Source organism: Ipomoea nil, unplaced genomic scaffold, assembly GCF_001879475.1.
Source record: "Ipomoea nil cultivar Tokyo-kokei standard unplaced genomic scaffold, Asagao_1.1 scaffold0205, whole genome shotgun sequence".
Lineage (NCBI taxonomy): Eukaryota > Viridiplantae > Streptophyta > Magnoliopsida > Solanales > Convolvulaceae > Ipomoea > Ipomoea nil.
The window spans coordinates 922,247-934,941 of NW_017616633.1; the positions used below are offsets into that span (position 1 = coordinate 922,247).

A 12,695-nucleotide genomic window follows, 5' to 3' on the forward strand; every position below is an offset into this window, starting at 1 on the left:
ACCGAATGGATTTGTAAAGGCTAATCTGTTAGCTTCTACGAGATGTGTTAACGTGTAACACATGTTTGTTCTTTATAAGAATAAAAGAGAAAATCATATTAATCGTGGATTAATACGGTTACGAACGATCGATGTGGTGAACATGAAACAGTTATTGGTGATTTCGGCGCAAGCATTGGTATCGTACTCGAGCGTACGACACGGTATTCACCTCATTCGAACGTTGTTGCCGAACATAAATATCAAGACGTTGATAAGTTCGGGTCTATTTCAAAGTGTGAGGGGTAAGAAAATACTTTGGACAAGTAAGTACCTTTCAAATAAGGTTACCCGCATGAAATTCTTACGAATTGTGGGTACATAGGAAATTTTCCTACTAATGCCTGAAATGTGGGGGTGTCTTGCCAAATGTGTATATTGGGTTCTTAGTACACGAATCTTATAGTTTGGATGTACATAAAAACACAATAAACTGAATCAAGAAATTCATCGCTCTTTGAAGATGTATTTTTGTGAAGGTTCAATAAAGGACCTAGCACGTTGAAAGGAACTTTCGGCGAAGCTATGGTTGAAGAGTATGAAAGAGAACCCGAGCTCAAAGCTAGACGTAGCAAGAGAGCTAGGATTGAATAATCCTTTGGTCCAGATTTTCTGACGTACATGCTAGAATGTGACGCGCATATTCTAACTTGTTTACTAGAAAATAAATTGGATTTTCTGACATGGTTGTTAGAAAACGAGCCTCGAACGTATGTAGAAGTGGTGACTTCTACAGATGGACCAGCCTGAGAGAGGCTATCGAGAGTGAAGTAAATTCTATCTTAAAGAATCATACTTGGAACTGGTTGTTCTTCCTTTGGGTTGTAAAACCTCTAGATCCTAAACGGATCACTAGTCGGAAGATAAAACCGGTCGGTTATATCGAAGTAAAATGGTCGGGCTTGTAATTGTAGATTACATGCAACACGAGTGCCACGATTACTTCAATATATATTCTCTTGTGATGAGAATGAAATCCATTAGGATGATACTTCCCGAGAGCTGTCTAGCGAGACTTGGAAGTTCATCGAAATGGATGTGTCGCTTTCTTAATAGACATGGAACAACCTAAGGGTTTTAGTGGTTCCGCGCTATGGAAAGAAAGTATGTAATTGGTGATTTCATTGTATTGTTCAAAACAATTGCCTTAGTATTTGACATGTAAATTTTTATCATACAATGATGTGTCACGAGTTTAGTATAAACAAATGTGATAAATGTTTACGTAATGCGCACGATAGACGAGGTTATCACTATTTGTCTATACACGATAAACTCAACGTGGGTAGTAACGATCACCGGATCAATTCTACCAAGAACATGTTAAATTTGAGATTTGACATGAGATCAAAGGTGTGGGTTTGGCAGATTTAATCTTCAAGATTAAACTCGTGAGAAGACCGTAAGGTCTCGTGGTAAGCCAATCTCATTGTGTTGATTGAATCCTTGTAAAGGATGTTAATCAAGTGGCTTGGACACCGTTAGATACTAACGTACAACTAGCCAATAATCACGAAGATTGTACTTCTCACGGAGAATACATTTAGATTATTGGTAGTTTAATTGTATCAAATGGGTTGTACTAGGCCGGATATTGCCTTTGCGGTTAACGAACTCGATAGACATACGAGTAGCCCTAGTGTTGCGCACTAGAAGGCAATAGCAGTTATGAGATACTTAAGGTATGCTCGTGACTTTGGACTGCACAACGTGGGATATCTAGCCGTACTTGGAAAGTATAGCACGGATATCAAAGGACGCTAAGTCCATCAAAGGCTACGTCTTTACGTAGGTCAGTGCAGTCGGTTGGACGGAAATTCTCGAAATGAATTTGTGATAGCTAAGATCCGACGGGATCAAAGCTGAGAGCCTTACACTCGTGTCGTGAGCGAGTAGGCCGAATGGCTATGCCATTATTTTGAGAATGTTCCTAGTGGTGAACTCGTACCTCCAATTTGTGTGCATTGCGATAGTCAAGCCAAAAATTGGTTAAGTACAGAGTTAAATGTGGAATGGTATGTCTAGACTTATAATTCGTAGATATAATACCATTAAACAATTTCTCACAATGGGGGTTATCTCTATTGACTACGTGATGTCAAAAGATAACGTAGCGGCCGCTAACTTGCTAACCCGAGGGTAAGCAAATGGTTGTGGAGAAATTGGAACGAGGAATGGGTCTAAAGCCCTTGGACTAAAAGTTCTATAGTGGATACCCAACCTAGCTAGCACCTAGGTTCAATGGGACAACTAAATTATGGAACGGAGCGTGTCACTGTAGGGGTCTCGGACTTCCTACCGCTCCTCGTTAGAAATAGTGACTCCCGCACAAGGATAGCACGTTGGTGCTTTAAAGATTCGAATGTCGGTTGACATGTGTGAGTATGCGGGATACTCGGAAAAGAATCACCTATGTGAGAGAGAAGTGAGGGTCGCTTCAAAGGAGAATTAATGGGCACAATTCTCCACAAACTCTTGCAGAACCAGGACGGTGACCCATGACCAAAATGGGCACACTCATGAGAACAGAGCATGGTTGGGAGGTTCCTGTGTGAGATATGTCATCGTCTACACAAACGGCAGTCGGTTCAAAGACATCGCGTTCTACCGTACAGCCAGTAGAGTAAACATATCTTTACAAGGGAAGGTTCAAAGGGTATAGTGATCCCTACCTATCCTATGCAGGGATCGACCGTTGAACACAGTTTGTTTCCGATTTAAAAAAAAATACCCTGAAAATCAATTTTCATTCATGTGGGGGATTGTTGAAAAAAATAGCTTAAAATGTCATAAAATGGCATATTAAGTGGCTATTTTGTGGTACAATTATCAGTGGGATCCACTTCCGATTTGGGTCGGGTCATAGTGGATTCGGTTTCTTCGTAGTGAGACGAAGAGATTGATATATTGTACGCTCAAAACGGATAATGGGTGAATGAGATATTGATTCTCAAAGTAGACCCATTTGAGTTGGAAAATGAAGGGAAAAAGTGAGCTTTTGTCCCACATTGGTTTGGAAGAGGATTTGCTCCACTTTTTATACAAGAGCTCTTTTTAAGCTTATTGAATTGTATAGCATAGAGGTTCTCTCTCGCTCTTGCGCGCAGGGGGGTGCAAGTCAAATCCCGAAATGAGATCGAAAAGACTTGGATCAAGCCTAATCTCGTGTGCGCCTAACCTCGGTATTCATTTTCCGAAATCGTAATCATGTTGTTGTTGTTAGTCTTGGCCGAAACTATTAAAACTGAAAGTTTCATTATTAGTTTCGGCCAAGTGGCCAAAACCTTTGAAACTGCAGTTTCATTGTTAGTTTCGGCCAAGTGGCCAAAACCTTTGAAACTGCAAGTTTCAAGGTTTCGGCCACACTAGTTTTCAAGTTTCGGCCAAATGGCCGAAACATTGAAAAGGCAGTGGCCGAAACTATGCAGTATACACGAACCGAAAACTCTTGTTTGTGACTGTTGGGATTTAATTCAGCTGTTATGAGATTAATTCTTTGAATTAATTTTAATTTTAATTTTTGAATTAACACTCATGTTAATGATTGCCGTTACAGGAGTTGTAGGGGTGCCCCTAAATGCCATAATAAAGGATATTCACTCGTCAATCCCTATATAAGAAGGAGTTGAGTAGTAGCATTTTAAACACACAAGAAAATAATTTTTTTAAGCCTCAAAATACTTATGCTTCTACTCCATTCTTGAAGTTGTGTTTTGCCCGCGCTCTTGTTCGTCGGGTTCGTTCGTTTGGGTGCTCAATCGTCGAACCGTTGTACGTTTTATCCTGGGAGACCTAGGCCACAACGCTCCTAACACTTTTGGGAGGTGGCAAATAAGGTTTTAAGGAAAGAAAGGCACTCGCCTAACTCGTACATTTCTTTCTTCCTTCTCCTTCTTTCTTGTTTGGATTATGCTTTTAAGTAAAAATCCGTTCTCTCTCTTTTGATATATTATTTGGATTGGACTCATAATCTGAGGATTATTAGTTTCAATTTTAGTTGATATATATTGGTATATCTTTTTCGTAGATATACATGTATATATAACCTTTGGATCCGTTTTATATATATTTGTGTGTATATATATATTTCGGATAAATATCCAATAATATTTTATATACTTGTGTGTGTATATATAAATATTATTTTTGGGATATTAAATCGATTGCGGTTCATTATCACCAATAGCCATGTCTTTTTTTTAAAAAAAAATTAATTTTAGTTTGTATATAGTTTTGTTTGGATTATTATTATTATTATTATTATTATTATTATTATTATTATTATTGTTGTTGTTGTTGTTGTTGTTGTTGTTGTTGTTGTTGTTGTTGTTGTTGTTGTTGTTGTTGTTGTTGTTATTATTATTATTATTACATTATTACAAGGATTTTTATTATACTTGAACAATAATTTTATCAATTATATTATAGAATACAATACCATACATAATATTATCAATTATGAAATATTACCAATTAATAGATTTTAATTAATTTTCATTTGACATTTACTTACCAAATACTATATATATATATATATATATATATATATATATATATATATATATATATATCTACTATACTAATAAGAGTTCAAGAGAGTTAGGCCTATAATGGGTAGAAAAAATGGCGGTCGCAGATTTTAATCAAATGAATGGCTCAGATTGATTGAAAGATTGATCAGATTTAAATTTTACACTAAAATTTCCTAAAATAACCACACACCATTACTAATTCCGTTAAAATTTTAAGAATTGCCGTTAATTCACCGTTAACTTACTCATTGATTTCAATAGAAAAAGGTCTTAGGTTCGAATCTCATCCCAATCAAAGTTGGCATAATTAGTACTCTATTTTACTCTTATTAAATTATATATAAATAATAATTTAGTAGTTACAACAAAAAATAATACATATGCATTTCTTTAATTTATAATTATGTGTCCACAATGTCTTTATTCAAAAAAAAAAAAATCATTATCAATAAATTAACTAAGAGAAATAATTTTATTAGTTATATTGTCTTTATTTTTCTTCAATATAAAAATTTTTTATATTCAAATTTATTAATTGATTATATTCGCTATATTATCCTTACAATGTCTTTATTCAGTGAAAAAAAAAATTATTAATTATCAATAAATTAATTAAAAGAAATATTTTCATTAGTTATATTGTCTTTATTTTTCTCAAATGTAAAAATTTTTACATTCAAATTCATCAATTGATTATATTCACTATATTATCTATTATCTTTTTTCTGCACTGTTTTTCTAATTAAATATCAAAGTTATAATACAAAATAATGCTATATATTTATTTACCAAGTATTTTATTAATACCATGAAAAAATTAAAAAAATATAATTAATAAAGCCAACCATATTAACTACTTGAGAGATTTTGTGACAAAGAGAGTATTCAAATCACACAACAAATTGAAGTGAGAACTACCTCGCAATGTCCTTGTTCGACAATCAACAGTTAGGGGTTAGCGTTAGCAGATTATACTAGTGGATTTGACCAGCGAATTTATTTAATTATTAACATTGGGTAGAAAAAATGACCGCCAAATTATTAAATCAAATGAATGGTTCATATTGTTCAGGTTTTAACTTTTTTCTTTTAAGATTTTCTAATTTATCCTTAATTATATTATTATCCATTTAATTTTTCTGTTAATTCACCGTTAGTCTAATTCTAATATTAAAGTATAATATAGAATTATAACTACGCCATTAATCTAATTCTAATATTAAAGTCTTAATAGAACTTAACCACAAATCGTAATGTCGGAATCTCCTCCAACAATATTAGTATATATTTAATATTTTATGCCCTAATTTTTATTTGTTCTCCCTTATGTCCCGTATTTGGTTTCAACCATACCTATACAATTATTTTATTGACAATTATAATCAATCTTGACTATATTATCTTGCATTTGTAAACTTAGAATTACCTATTTAACCCGCACCGGCTTAGCTCAATGGCTTTGAACCTCGGTGGCGGCAGTGCGGAAATTATGTCTAAAGTGGGCAGATTCCTTGTCCACAATGCTCTGTCGGGTCGGAGTGTAGGGGGCCCTTGGGGTTGGAGACTCAACCTTTGGGAGAAGAATTACCTATTTAAATACGCAAATTCAACCTTCAATTATCTATGCATAAACAATTTCAATATAATCCTGCCTTAATATACTTTAAAGTACTTATTTAAAAAAAAACATTGGGCATTATCTCAATCGCGCAATGCGCGTAAAAAACTAGTATATATGATAAATGCATGTATATGGTAATAGTGAACTCTTTACTGTTAGAATTCATTAAATAGTAACATAGTTATAATGTTGTAATGATAGTTTTGTCTAACAAAACTGTAGTAAGGCAATTTTGTCTAATATGTACAATATTTAAAGTGCAATGTATAATTTTTTAACACACAACAAATGAACAAAAATTAGAGTTATAACATGGATGGACACCTACAGTGTTTTTAGATTTGTAAATTAATTGCTCTAATGAAGCCCCACAAGTGATAACTCTGTTACTTCATATTATAACTTGAGCATGCAAGCTAGTAAAACTTGCGAATGAACTAAAATTCAAATAAAGCAACACATATATTTCATTCAAGTGAAAATCTTAGGAAAAAAAAGTGTAAAATAGACACACAATTAAAGTGTTATAGTATAGTGTGATCCTTTTTTTTTTTTTTTTTTCTATTGATCAAAAATTAAAAGGGAAATTTTTATAAGTAAAAAAAAAAAATCAAAAGAGTAAATTTTAAAATTGACCACTTGATTATTGAAATCTGGGTGCAATAGAGGGGGGCTACAAGATTCTACAAGTCATGGCTCCCCCGGCGTTAGCCTGAAGGAGGCACTAAGGCAATTCGATGGATCATCCAGGAGTGAAGTCCCCCAAGTCGTACTTTGACCCAAATTGACTAGTTTGTATGCACACTTGTTACTTTCCATCCAAATATGAACCACTTTGACCATTCTCAAGCTTGCGATAAGCCTTCTACACTTGGTCACTATGACATCGAGACAATGGTTGCTCAGGTCGTCACTATTTCAGTTTTGCCATTGAATTTAATAGTTACCTAATGGTTTTTTTGATATAAGACTAAATTGAGTATAAAATCAATTGTTAAAAAATCTAAATAAGTAACTATTAAAGTCAAAGGTGAAATTGAAGATAAGTAGTGGCTTTGTGGGTTGGGGCGTGTGTTACCTTGTGGAGGTTATAGGTTCTATACCCATTGACAACATCTCTTTTAAATTGAACAAATATAAATAATTGAAAGACCAAAATTGGAATTAACTATGGGAGCAGTGGAGACAAAAGAAACCCTTCCACTTTTTGTCATGGTGAAGATTGATGAATCCATCTCTAATAAAGAATAATTCATTAAAAAATCCAAATATTTAAAGAATAAAAAAGAAATGAAAAATTACCTATAGACTTCAACTTGAAAATTGAAGAGAAAATACCTGTGTATCCGTTGTGTTTGGTTTGGATGGATGGTTTGGATATAAAACATACTCTAGAAGCTTTTTTGGAGGGAGAAAATATTTTGATGAGGGGGCCACAAAATAACTATTACAATATTAAAATAATTTTTTTTTTTGGAGGCCAAGGACAAGCCTCGTCCATGGTGGCCGAGGACTCAACCTCAATCTCCCTTCTGCTATCACAAAGGACTTCGTGAATTAAAATAAAATAATTTTATTATTATTATTTTATCTTTATTTAATAAGATTGATCAGGGTAGACTATGATCAATAGTTACACTGATCTTCCACTCTTATCCTAGAGATTGATAGATGAGTTAAATTGTGAAATGTATCTCAACTACGTTACTCACAAATTTACTAAGACTATGTGGTCTAATGGTACTCGGGTTGAATTTTTATTTGGAAGATTATGAGTTCAAGCCTCAATATATGAACAGATACTACAATGTAATAGAGCCAGATACTACAATGTAATAGAGCCAGTAACTTTCAAAAAAAAAAACTTTACTCCGAAATTTGAAATTAGTATGCAATTACAAGAATGCCCAAAGAGAGGAAGCCCTTGGAAATGGCCACCACCCCTCTATTTAAAAAGACAGACGAGCCCACTGGTCTCACCTACCTTTCCACCCACAGTTTGTATTTTTTCGGAAATCATGCCTTATTAATTTTTTGTTTTAAATATTGTCCTATCTAATTATTATATTAAATTTTAGGGAGTAGTTTTTATATTAAATTGTTATAATATTTAATGCTAAAATAGTATAAAAATTGTACAATTTATAATATGACAAAACTAAACTTATTCATTTAATTTAGATTTGATTCGAAACGCATACCGTAAAATTTGAACATAATGCACATGTTAATTTTTCGACTTTATAGTTGCATTAGTCATTTACTTTGTATAACTTATCAACTATTTCATAATTCAAACACTTTTGTAGACATATTTCAATACTTATCGATATGAAATAATAATATTTTTTGTAACATATACTTTGTCAAAGATATATAGAGAGAGAATATAACTTTACAAAACAAAATACACGTCTCTTTACATTGTACGTTTTATTTTCTATTACCTGAAAAATAACGTTAACTTATCACGGAATTATACTTTGAATCATCATTTTTAATTTTTTTCATTTGCATAATTTAAATTTAAAATTTCATTTAATAGAAACTGAATTATTATTATTAAGATTATTAAAAGAGAGGAAAAGAAATGTATTTGATTATTAAGTAATTTTTTTTTTTTAACTTAGAGACCATGTCAATCAATTCATAGACCCCTCAATCAAAACAAAAAAAAAAAACAAAAAATAAAAAAAAATAAAAAAAAAATAACACGAGTGACTAACCGTATCCGTGAGACAGGTCGGATCAAGATGGAAATGTGATAATTATATGAAAAATGTAATACTAATCAGGAATAAAAGTTTTGTTACTCATAAGGTAAAGTGTAATACTTTTGAGTAAAAATGTAATACTTTTAAATCAAAATCTAAAAGTATTATATTTTTCTTCAAAAGTATTAAACTTTGCCTTATAAGTAACAAATACTTTATTTATGATTAATATTATATTTTTCTGTATAATTATTATATGTTCATCTTGACCATGATCCGCGAGATGGTCTCACACAATTTTTTACTAAAAAATTATTATCATTATTATTATTATGTCAACACAAGGATAAACTTAAGAAGAAAAATAACATTATTTAAAGTTCAAATTCTTATTGTGATGGTCTATTAACCTTTTCCGTTTGAATAACATTTTACTCCGTATTTTCTTATGATACTTTGTTGCCTTGTCGGCTAATCATAAGATTGATTTGTTGGTTAGAGAGTGGTGCTAATAAAATTGATTTGCTTTTTAGTTAAAATATAAGATGGAAAATAACATTTGAAAAAAAAAAAAAAAAAAAACAGAAACTATAATCCAATTTTTTTTTGAATGTTACTGGCCCTATTACATCTGTTCATATACTTTCTCAACCTACTGAAACACAAAGAACCAATTCAATTTAGTTTTTAAAAAAATAACACATCTACAGATCTACTCCCTACAGCCGGTCGAATCAGATTCATCTTTCTATCCGGAAGAAATGTTCTCGAAAGGGTAACCGCCACGTGTCCGTATATCAAATCCGCAGAACCCTCGGCTCTAATCCTTAACCCTCTCTCTCTGCTCCCTCCTCTCTCTCTCTCTCCTCCGCCACCATCTCTGCTCTTCAGTTTTACTGCTAGTAAAGCTGCGACCTTCTCTCTAAACATCTTATCTTTTCCTCTTCCTCGTATATATATACATATACATAGTGATATTTATCCCTCATGATAGGCGTTTCTTTACAGCGAGGTTTTCATGCCTGAACAATCAGACACATCACAACAGCACACAGATTATACGCACGCAGAATTTTCTTTCTTTCTTTCTAATTCTGTATATACGTTTCAGTACGCAGTTTTGTTAGAATTTGAGGTCGACCCTTAATAGAGCTTTGAAAGAACAGAAAAGGGCAGTTTTTGCTTTTCATTCTGTTTTGTTTACTGTGAGATAGATAATCTAGATTTTTTTTTTTCCAGGAATTTTAGAGCTTTTCTGTTGACTCTGTAATTTCTAGTTTTTTTCGTGTTATAGCTTAGGAATAGAAACAGTGGTATTGACTATTGAGAGGAATTGAAGAAAGTGGCGAATGAAAATGAGTTTGAGCACGGCGGAGGATGATTCGGCGTCGGAAATCCATCTTCCGGCGGATATAGATTGGGAGATGTTGGACAAATCCAAGTTCTTTTTCCTTGGGGCGGCGCTATTTTCCGGCGTCTCGGCGACGCTCTACCCGGTGGTGGTGTTAAAGACTCGGCAACAGGTGGCGGCGGCTCAGATCCCTTGCCTTAAAATGGCGGTTTCGATCTTAAGAAACGAAGGGTGCCGGGGATTCTACAGGGGATTCGGGACTTCCCTCACCGGAACCATCCCGGCGCGTGCGCTTTACATGGGCGCGCTGGAGATGACCAAGAGTAACGTAGGAACCGCCACCGTCCGGCTAGGATTCTCTGAGGCCGCCGCGTCCGCCATAGCCAACGCAGCGGCGGGGCTGAGCGCCGCCATGGCGGCGCAGTTAGTGTGGACTCCCATAGACGTAGTGAGCCAGAGGCTAATGGTTCAGGGTAGTAGTAGTAGTAGTAGTAGTAGTGTGGGGTTGAAGAGCTACAATGGCGGAATAGATGCGTTTAGGAAGATAATTTGCAGCTATGGAGTTAGGGGATTGTACAGAGGCTTCGGGATTTCGATTCTAACTTACGCTCCTTCAAACGCAGTTTGGTGGGCCTCATACTCTGTGGCTCACAGGCTCATCTGGGGCTGCATTGGCTGCCATGGCTGCAAGAAGGAGGACGACGGCGGCGGTTTCCGGCCGGATGGGAAGGCCGTGGTGGCCGTCCAAGGGCTGAGCGCCACCTTTGCCAGCGGCGTCTCAGCCTTGGTCACAATGCCACTCGACACAATCAAGACCAGACTGCAAGTGTTGGACGGCGAAGGGACCGACCGGCGGCCGCCGACCGCGAGACAGACGGTTAGGAACTTGGTTAAGGAAGGTGGATTCACGGCTTGTTACAGAGGATTGGGTCCGAGGTGGGCTTCCATGTCCATGTCTGCTACCACCATGATCACAACCTACGAGTTTCTCAAGCGCCTGTCTACCAAGAATCAGTCAAGAGATTAGTCAGTGTGTTCGAGAGCGCCTGTCTACCAAGAATCAGTCACTGTGTTGGACAATACCCAAAAACGAATCAAGAAAATGTTGTTGCTTAGGTTGATTGAGTAAGAGACAGGGGTTAGTTGGAGGGAGGTTTTGCACAACAATGTAAATATATATATATATATTGTGAACAAAAACGAAAATGTAGTAATCTTTGTTGTCTGTCTCTTAGGTTTTGGTCCTTTGATCAATATGTTCAAGAATTATATATGTTCAATCTCTTTGGAACTTTGTGAGACTGAGATTGTTTACTACTATACTGTCTGAGGTGTGGATTAGGGACCAAAGTTTTTGTTTTTAAGTTGTAGACCACAATGACCAAACTCACATCATTACTGATTGAGATTGTCAACAACTAAAATACAAATTTTCTGTCCTGCTTTGCTAACAATCACAGGCTTTAAGATTCAGATGTAGCTCTACTTTGCTAGCAATGGCAGGGTTTTGGGTTCATATCTATTTTGCTAGTAATTACAAATTTTAAGATTTAGATGTAAAGTGGAGGCTTGGCTCAACTTTGTTTTGCTAACAATCAGTCATCACGAATGGCTTCGCTTTGCTAGCAATCGCAAGGTTTTAGTTATGCTACGTTAGCAATTGCAGGTTTTAGGATTTAGATGTAGAGTACGTGGAGGCTCGGCTCAACTTCATTTCGCTAACAATCATAATCGTAGACTCCATCACGCTTTACTAGCCCACCATCACGGATGGTTTCGTTTTGCTAGCAATCACAAGGTTCCGGTGTAGAGTGCAAACTTAGCTATGCTACATTAGCAATTGTAGGGCTTAGATGTAGAGCGCAGGCTTCACTCCACTTCACTTTGCTAGTCAACCAACCAATCCTCTACTCCAATCCACTCCGCTTTGTTAGCCAACCAAGCAATAGAGTTTAGGTGTAGAGTGCAGACTTAGCTCTATTTTGTTAGCAATTGCAAAGTTTAGGGTTCAAATCTACTTTGTTAGCAATTAGGTTCAAATCTACAAGGTTCAAAGTTCGTATATAGAATGTAAATAAAGATTCGATAAGTACCGATGAAAAACACAGAATTCTTGTTTCTTTCACTCCTCTTAGTCAAAAAGATATATGAAAAGTGGTCCTTAATTTACAGACAACTTACATGCGACTCCTTACTCACAAAAAATCCTATTGGATTTCCAGTTGGATGATTTATTCTTGGCCTGCATTTTCATTTATTATAAGCTTATTATCTTCTCCCAGACTCCTGTCCTTGAGCTCACCCTTTTACCCATATCCCAAAAGCGAAAAAGGCAATAGAGAATAAATTAAAAGAGAAAAAGGCATAGACAACATTTTAAAGTGACAACTTCCCTAGCTTGTTGGGCTTTCACTTGATAAGGGGTCATGGACTGTGAC

The 12,695-nt window shown here is 35.2% G+C and overlaps 1 protein-coding gene across 2 annotated transcripts; it reads left to right on the top strand.

Annotated features, from left to right (window-relative positions):
- The first annotated feature begins 9,662 nt into the window (after positions 1–9,662).
- LOC109190764 (solute carrier family 25 member 44-like) lies at positions 9,663–11,553 on the top strand. Of its 2 annotated transcripts, none has more exons than XM_019341364.1 (2): positions 9,663–11,282; positions 11,320–11,553. In XM_019341364.1, coding segments are annotated over exons 1-2 (1,029 nt in total). In that variant the 5' UTR covers positions 9,663–10,255; the 3' UTR covers positions 11,322–11,553. The 2 variants fall into 2 exon arrangements, with proteins under 2 accessions (XP_019196909.1, XP_019196900.1); XM_019341355.1 differs by having other exon boundaries at positions 9,664–10,095; positions 10,135–11,553.
- The last annotated feature ends 1,142 nt before the right edge of the window (positions 11,554–12,695 follow it).

Coding starts and splice junctions, on each gene's coding strand:
- LOC109190764 (XM_019341364.1), top strand. CDS start 10,256: ATGAAAATGAGTTTGAGCACGGCGGAGGATGATTCGGCGTCGGAAATC.